At 50.1% G+C, this 8083-nt stretch overlaps 3 protein-coding genes across 3 annotated transcripts in view; all 3 read right to left on the bottom strand.

Annotated features, from left to right (window-relative positions):
- Positions 1–262: 262 nt before the first annotated feature.
- EMH_0003330 (uncharacterized protein) lies at positions 263–3131 on the bottom strand (the record flags this gene model as incomplete). Its single annotated transcript, XM_013496338.1, has 4 exons — positions 263–427; positions 929–1545; positions 1838–2235; positions 2479–3131. The coding sequence occupies 4 exons, from the start codon at positions 3129–3131 to the stop codon at positions 263–265; spliced, it is 1833 nt and encodes a 610-aa protein (XP_013351792.1).
- A 2441-nt stretch (positions 3132–5572) lies between these two features.
- On the bottom strand, positions 5573–6247 carry EMH_0003320 (uncharacterized protein; the record flags this gene model as incomplete). Its single annotated transcript, XM_013496337.1, has 1 exon — positions 5573–6247. One exon carries the CDS (start codon positions 6245–6247, stop codon positions 5573–5575), a length of 675 nt encoding a protein of 224 aa, XP_013351791.1.
- A 1049-nt stretch (positions 6248–7296) lies between these two features.
- EMH_0003310 (uncharacterized protein) overlaps positions 7297–8083 on the bottom strand; it is a gene marked incomplete at both ends in the record, with an annotated part of 2221 nt that continues 1434 nt past the window's right edge. The window contains 2 exon segments of the mRNA XM_013496336.1: positions 7297–7476; positions 7480–8083. Of these exon segments, the coding sequence (XP_013351790.1) occupies positions 7297–7476; positions 7480–8083 (784 nt within the window).

Below are 8083 nucleotides of genomic sequence, written 5' to 3'. Positions count from 1 at the left end.
CCTCCTTAAAAAAAAATTATATACGCCAACAGCATGAACGATCAAACGGAGATTAGGTCAAAAGCCTAATCAAAAAAGGGAAAAACAGCTTTGCTGTTTTTCCTAGCTGATAATGCCGCTGCTGCTGCACTGGCTTCTGCTGCTGTGGCTGCCAGCTATGAATGTAGTTGGCAATTTTCCCTCTCTTTGAAGCGACGGCGGCAAACAAGACGCTTTTAACTAGCTAGCGACTAGCTAGCCGGTCATCCAACTAAGTAACTAGCTACGCCACTAACGGTGTTGACGAACAGTCAACAGAGCGACCACTGCCCAGCAGGAAGTGGAGCTCATGGAGCACAGAGGCACCGGGGATAGAGCAGACTGTCAAATGGCAGCAGCGAAGGAGGAGATCCCCTGCACCCTCGAGAGACGTGCAGATGTCGGGCATCTGCAAGACGAACAAATAGTAGCCAGCAGCAGCAAGCAGGAAAGTCAAGCAACAGCAGCAAAGAAAGCAGCAGCAAACAAACACATTAAACACCCAAATTTGTATCCGATAAGATCAACTGGTTCCATATAAGGCAAAGGAAACACACCTGTATAAACATAGGCCACCCAAACACAGAATACACCTGTTCTATGCTTTGCAAGATCGTTTGCGTGTACTCGTGTGCACACACCCGCCTATTAAGGTGCGCATACACCTGACAGAACCAGCTGTTCAGGTAGGGGCAAACAGTTCGTCGTTAGTAGCTCGAAACCAACAACGGTAGACAGTGGTGGTTCAATATGACTTCGGTTTCCCTATAAAGCGCCTTTGCTTCCCTCTTATTATTGTGTATTTTATATATATGTATCGACATTATATACATATATACGTATATCATGCATATGAATACACATACAGAAAATAGAAAACATCAATTCAGCTGGTCTTATGTATGCTTACCCAGAGTGCGCGGAGAGATTCGTGGTGTTTGGAGGCGAGCAAACAACAGAGTTCATCTCCTGCAGCTTCCTCTTTGTTCCCTCCGCCTCCCCTCCTTTGTAATCTAGCCCGAAGGCCCCTGAGGCCCTCTGGAAGCTTGCAGTCGCTGCTGCTGCTGTTGCTGCTGCTGCTGTTGCTGCTGCTTGTGTTGCCGTTGCGACCCCCGGAGGACCCCAATGGCATCCCAAAGCCAAAGACAACCAATTGCTGCGGGGGGAGCTCCTCTAAGAAGAGCAGCAAGGCTTCAAGCGCAGACACACTTTCTTCCTTTGCTACTGCTGCTTCTGTTGCAGCTGATGCTGCTGACTCAGATATTCCCTGGTGGCTACTGCTGGGCTTGTCGCTGAGGCGGCTGATGATGAGCGTCTTCAGTCTGGGTGTTTTGCCTCGGAGCGCCAGCAGCAGATCAGGCCCCACTTCGGTCTCGAGCACCAACTCTTCCAGCTGCTGCAGGCCGCTGCTACTGCTGCTGCTGCTGCTGCTGCTGTTTGGCCCTTTTCTGCTGCCTGAATGCAAAGAAGTTGTGCCAGAGGACCCCCGTGCTGCGTCTGCTGCAGCCAAAACATCTTGGGGCGTTGCTTCAGCGCAAACACACAGAAACAAAACACCGAAGGATCTCCATCAGAGTGCCAGCGCAGCAACAAGGGGTTTCTTAACACAGCCTTAACGCAGGGAATAGCTTATTAACGAAGAAGTAAACGAAACATGCAAGATACAAAAAGAAAGCGCAATACTAGAAACACTTAAAGGTGAAGGACAAAGGCCAGGCACAAGTGCACGGCAGAGGTAGAAGCGTTGCTATAAAGAAAACAGATGCAGAGAAACAAATAAACAGAAAACGAAGAAAGAGATAGAGGGAAGGAGCCTCACAATATGTGGTGTATCCTCCCCCCATGCTGCGGTGTATCCTCAGATGCTTCAAATGCGGCAAAGTCCAGGTTTGGGCGGCTGTTGCTTCCTCTACCTCCCTCTTGCTGCTGCTGCTGCTCCTGTTGCCGCTGTCACTGCAGCTGCTGTTGGTGTCGCACATGTGACTGATGCTGCTATCTATTTTGCTGCTGCTGCTGATACAGCTGCTACCGCTACCGCTGCTGTTGCTGCATGAGGCGTGGCTGAGCTGTAGCAACAGCTCAGTTGCCGTGGCTGCATCCTTTTCTGCTAGGACAAGTGTCTCTGTCATGCGCCAGAGACTGTTGAGTTTAGCAGAAGTTTCTGCAGAAGTAGATAAAGAACTTATGGGCCGATGAGACGCGTCCACGGAGCGCCAGCTGCAGCAATCGCACACAAGTAGGAGGTCACCTACCCAGTCTCCCTGCTACTGCAGCAGCACGAGCAGCAGTACTAGCACCGGCAGAAGAAAGGGTTCTAGTAGTAGAAACTCCAAGAGAATACTTGCATAGGGAAGACGGGATGGAACGATTGTGCAGCTCTGCTACCCTCAAGGTATGGCGGGAAAGGGTGGTGCCACTGCTGCTGTTGCTGCTGCTGCTGCTGCTGGTGCTGCTGCTCACGTGTAATGCAGATTCACTACTTCCCTCCAGTAGCGGCAGACGCGGGAAATTGCAGCCTTTTCTGCGGATTGGTTTCCAACTAAAGACAAAACGAAGGCGAGCAAATGGCGGGGCAAAGCGAAGTCAGACCCAGAGGTCGAGGGCCTGCCCCAGGACCCTTGAGAGGTATCTGCTGAGCATTTGTGTAGGGAACATCTTTCTTGTGCTGCTTCTACTGCTTCTGGCCGTCTGCTTGCCGTCGCTGCCTCTGTTACTGCTGAGTGGGCTGAGGTCTCCATCCGCGTGGAGTGTATCGCCGCTGCTACGCCTCTGGCTGTGGGCCGTACTGGGCCTCTATCTCTGAAACAGTGCTGCTGCCGGCAGCTTCCTGTGGTCTGTTCGTTTGCTGGCGAAAAAGTGCCTGGAGCCTTCGTCGAGCTCAGAGGGCTTGGGCTGGGGGGCGCCAAGGCGTCGCTGAACGGGTAGAAGCAGCTGTTTTCCGCTGCCTCAGATGTGTTTAAAACTACTAAGGAAGGTTGAGCTGCTACTAAGTACTCAGAAGAGGCGGGTGCGGCTGTTGGGAGGCCGTGAGAGGGTTCAGGGCTCAGCGGGCGCTCGGGCTGAACCACCAAGGAACGTAGCTTCCCCTGAGAGTCTTCCTTGAAATGTTTCATTGAAAAACAAATTATAAAATCAAAATAAACAAAATTTCAGAATTTAAACGAAAAAAGATTCATGAAAATGCGGAAACTTGCACGCAGGCGAAGGCTCTACGGGAAGGGCAGTGAATGACCCGTGTGCGGCGTCAATCGCTGCTGAAACATCTGCAGCTTTGCAACGAACACTGCAAATCCCGCTTCAAAAAGATCAAATAAAATATTTAAACAAATTAAACGAAGAAAACTTGAAAAAGAATGCAGATGTGAAGAGGCTGCGCCTACACGAGACACCGCTGAACGGGCGGGCCCGGCGGACAACTCAGGTCTCGCCCACGTATGCGGGTGTGCAGTATATTTCTCGGCTCCTTTCTATCATCTCCATCCGAAACTGGGCTTCAATTTAATTATTTACGCGCATTATCCTTTTATTTTGAATCCCTCACCTCTAAGACAGGACCAATTTATCCTGCTTTGTGCTAATTACGGAGCCGTTGCCGCGAAAGGAGGTCCTTCGGGGGAGGGTAGCAGAAACACTGAATTTAACAGTTATCTTCCTCTCGTTTTAAAAAATGAGCATTTAAATTTACTTTTTAAGAAGATAATTTGCATCTTAGTCTCTTTGCTCATGCTTTCAGGCTTGGATGGCATCGGTTTCTGCTGGCGGCGGATTCGCCCCTGTAGAAATGTCATCTGTGTGAACAGCTCCTTCCTTCTTGTCAGTGCAGGTCGCTTCTTCGTTGTGTGAGGCTGCCTTATATGGTAGATACAAGCCGCCTCACACACACACACACACACACACACACACACACACACACACAGACACAGACACACACACACACACACACACATACACAGACACACAGAGACACACAGATGCACGGAACTTGCGCTGGTGGTGTGTCGAACCAAGCTTGCACGCCGACAATCCCATTCTAGAATCAACGCCATTTGTCTTGTTGCTTCCTCTCTGAAATGCTAGTTGTGGTGAGCACTTGAACACGGCAGCACAATTTGTCTGGCCTCGGTTTTATACGTTGAGAACAAAAAATTACAGTAGTAATAGTAATAATAATAGTAGTAATAATGTTTAACCAAGCCAGGGGAACTCCTTTCCGCCAGACTTGCATTGATATAGAGGACGTGGTTGCAACGAAAATTTGTAAATGATCCCGATAGATGTGTGTAGGCTAGCGCTAAGCGCTTCTAAATATAGTTTTGTTCTTCTATGTATAGAGTTGAGTCAATATAATTTTGTTTTTCTATGTTTGGCCTTGTGTTAATTTCTTCTTTCTCTTTATGATAGCTCCTCACTATTAAATCCAAGCGCAGCAACTGAAATGCAGTGGTCGGCACCGATACACTCTCTACAACAGATGCCACTACCTGGTGAAAGCATTTCTTAATGTATTTAATAATAATATAATAATATTAAAATAATAATAAAATAAAAAGATGAGAGTAATAATGCGTAAGCGGGGCTGTGCAGAAGTAAGTGCCCTGATATCTTGTTGGTGCAGATGTGAGGCCCCAGCAACGTCTCAGTAAACCCTAGAAACATAGACCCAAGACCCGAAAACCCTAAACCCTAAACCCTAAACACTAAACCCTCTTTTTTCCTGAGGCAGTGCACTGGCTATTCTAGGTGGAGGCATCTCGTTGAGGAAAGAGGAGAAATTGTCTAGGTAACAGTAGAAGCAGAGGCAAACAAATTGTATAAGCGTCTAAAGGAGATCAAATGCTAATAAGCTAAACCCTAAACCCTAATATTATTACTACTACTTATGTTATTATTGTTAATATAAATGAGGGGGGTGGGGCTGACGTTTAGCAGTTATGTGCAGCGAAAGAAATGCAGAAAAAAAAACACACAAAGACAAACCAGCGCATTGAAACCGAAAGGAATGAGGTGAGTCCCAAGCCCTTGTGTCATAACAACACCTGTCAGCTCGGCAAACGCTAAAAAACTAAACCCTAAACCCTCCACGCCAACCAAACCCACACCAAACCCTACATTAGGGTTTAGGGTTTAGGGCGTGTTAAACTGGTTTCGGTGCCACTCTCCGTCCCCCCCTCTACTCATGTACTGAGCAGCACCCCCAACACCACTTCTAAGCTGCGCTCCTGACAGCAACAGCAAATACGCATGCAGATGATCCTGGTGTTGCTGCTGCTCCTAGTGCTGCAGATGCTNCCTGACAGCAACAGCAAATACGCATGCAGATGATCCTGGTGTTGCTGCTGCTCCTAGTGCTGCAGATGCTGGTGCCGCTGTTGATGCTGCTGTGTTGCTGCATGCCTCCCGCATTTGAATCTCCGGCAGCTCCTGCTACCACTGCTGCTGGTGTTGCTAACCGCGCTGCTGCATTGGAATCTGCAGCTGCTGCTGGCGTACATAATTCTGCATCTGCTGCTTCTGCAGCTGCTGCTGCAGCAGAAGCTGCTGCTGCTGCTGCTGTTCACTGCCAGCCCTCTAGGGGCACATCGATGTTGGCGTCAAGAGGAGCGCTGGGGATGACCATCATAGGCAGAGAGGAGGCCCCCTCCCTTACCCAGGCTTTGTAGTGTTCAACTTCTCTTTTAAACTCCAGCACCGCCTGCCGTCTGTACACCTGAACTGCAGGTGCCTGCAGATCGGCTTCGAATTGCTGCTGTTGTTGCTGTTGTTGTTGTTCTAGTAGCTGTAGCTGCTGTTGCTGCAGTTGTTCTGGGTTTGGAGCCTGTGCAGCACTACCAGCAGCACCACCAGCACCTGATGATGCTGCTGCTGCTCCTGCTGCTGCTGCTGCTGCTGCTGCTGGGGGGCCTGCGTAGTTGGAGTCTCCCGCTGCTAAAGCCTCCACCACCTTGACTGCAGCAGGAGGCAGCAGCTCCTCGAGTGCTAGGGCCCTCAAGAAGCTGATGAAGACAGAATGGCCGCTGATGACAACAGCTTCTTCCATAGAAAGTGCCACTCTGCGAGCCTGCAGCTGCGGTTGCTGTTGTTGCTGTTGTTGCTGCTGTTGCTGCTGCTGTTGTTGCTGCGGTTGCTGGTTGTGGTGGTGATGATGGTGGTGGTGGGGGCTGTGGCTGTGGGTGCGTGTGTTCGGGAAAGAAGGTTCGTGCCCTGTGATTCTTCCTATGACTCTACGCATGCCTTCAACCAGTCTATAGAGGAGGAGCCACATGAAAGCTCTGCGTACACTCCATGCCCAGTGTAAGAAGAGCCTGGGTCCATGCTGAAGAAGACAAAGTTCATTTAGTATATCTTTGAGTTGTTCTCCATTTAAAATAGGTAAATTTCTGTAAATAAACCAAAGACCTTTCGATACATTTGCAAATAAATCAGATCCAATCACCAGCTGTATTCCTTTTCGTAGAAATGCGAAATCAAAATTTGGTGGTAGCTGGCGGCCACGGGAAGCAATAAGTTGCAGCCAGAAATCTAAGTAACTGAGAGCAGCGAATACTTGGGGTGTATTATGTGCATGTGTTTTTAATAATACAATCTTAACAAATACAGATAAAAGCTTTTCATTCACAAGTACAGCCCCTGTACAGCTCGCCAATGCATCAGGATACTTGGGCACCAGACGGCCTTTCATCTCTAGCAACAGCCGTTTCAGTAGCGTACGATACCCCGGGATATCTTTCCACTCTGCGGGTCCTTTTGGTGCTGCATTTAGAAGCAAAGAACGAACAAATTGCTCTAAAAAAGTAAAAAAAGATGCGCCAGCAGGACCCAGTTCCTCTCTCCAGTCCGTCTCAGGTGGTAGCTTACTATGGAGAGCAGCATCATCTTCTTGTAGTACCTCCTGGCCGAAGTAATCTTTCAAAGCATTGTGAAATGTTTCCCACTGCAATAAAAGGCGTAGAGGGCTGCCGGATATCCATCGTTCTGCTGCTGCAAGTGCATGCCCATCTAATGTATACTCCGTTCCTCTCCATTCCTCTACTGCTGCAGCACGGCCTTCTTGCGGCAGCACACACCGCAGCAACTCCCCCCGAAATACAGGCAAACGGAAGTAGCAGCTAGCCAGCAACAGACAAGCTACGCGTCGCTGACCTCCGAACGATGCCTCACCCCCAAGCATCCGCAGTGCTGCTGCTAGCACCCGCTGCAGCAGCAAGCGGAACTGTCTACACAGTTTCAGTCTTTTATGATATAATACAACACCAAACTTCGTTTCTGAATTTAGAGATTTTAATAATACACGCAGCTCCTCTGTACGCTCCCTCGATACAGCAGCAAGCAGCTTCTGCTTCCATGGTTCTTGCTCCGTCTTGGGCTGCAGCAGAGGCACATTATCCCCCGGTTGCTGCTGCAGTTCACGTAGCAACGTTGTTCCTCCTGCTGCTCCTGTTGCTGCTGCTGTTGCTGCTGNGGTTGCTGCTGCAGTTCACGTAGCAACGTTGTTCCTCCTGCTGCTCCTGTTGCTGCTGCTGTTGCTGCTGCTGTTGATGCTGCTGCTGCTGCGGCTGCTGCTGCTTCGCTGTCGGTAGGAGGGGGACAACCCTCCCCCACGCTTGCATTCCTCAGCCGCTTTATTGCATTGCCAATGTATCCCCTCGCGCCCTCACCATGATCTCCACCCCCCAGACGAGGCAGCAAGTTCAATGATAAACGGCCTCCCTGCTGCTGCTGTTGCTGCTGCTGCTGCTGCTGCTGTTCCTGCTCCTGCTGAGGAGGCGGGGATGCAGCGTGCTGCTGCTGCTGCTGCTGGCTACCGCTTCCTCTCCTCGTTCCTATCCCATAGTCTGCACTACCCAGGCTGCTGCCGGTGCTGCTGCTGCTGCTGCTGGCGTGAGTAGGGTTGTTGCTGATGTCGGGTTCGGTAACCCGCTGGGGTGCTGTTGCCGCAGTGGGCTTTGTCTCTGCCTCTGTGTCAGCAGCAGCAGTTGCTGCAGCAGCAGCAGCAGCAGGAGCAGCAGCAGGAGCCGCCGTTTCTTCCTTGATGAGTACATAGAGTGCATAAACCTCAGCTGAGGTA

This window comes from Eimeria mitis, genomic scaffold, assembly GCF_000499745.2.
Source record: "Eimeria mitis Houghton genomic scaffold, Emh_scaff205, whole genome shotgun sequence".
Lineage (NCBI taxonomy): Eukaryota > Apicomplexa > Conoidasida > Eucoccidiorida > Eimeriidae > Eimeria > Eimeria mitis.
This window is presented reverse-complemented; position numbering and strand designations above follow the sequence as displayed.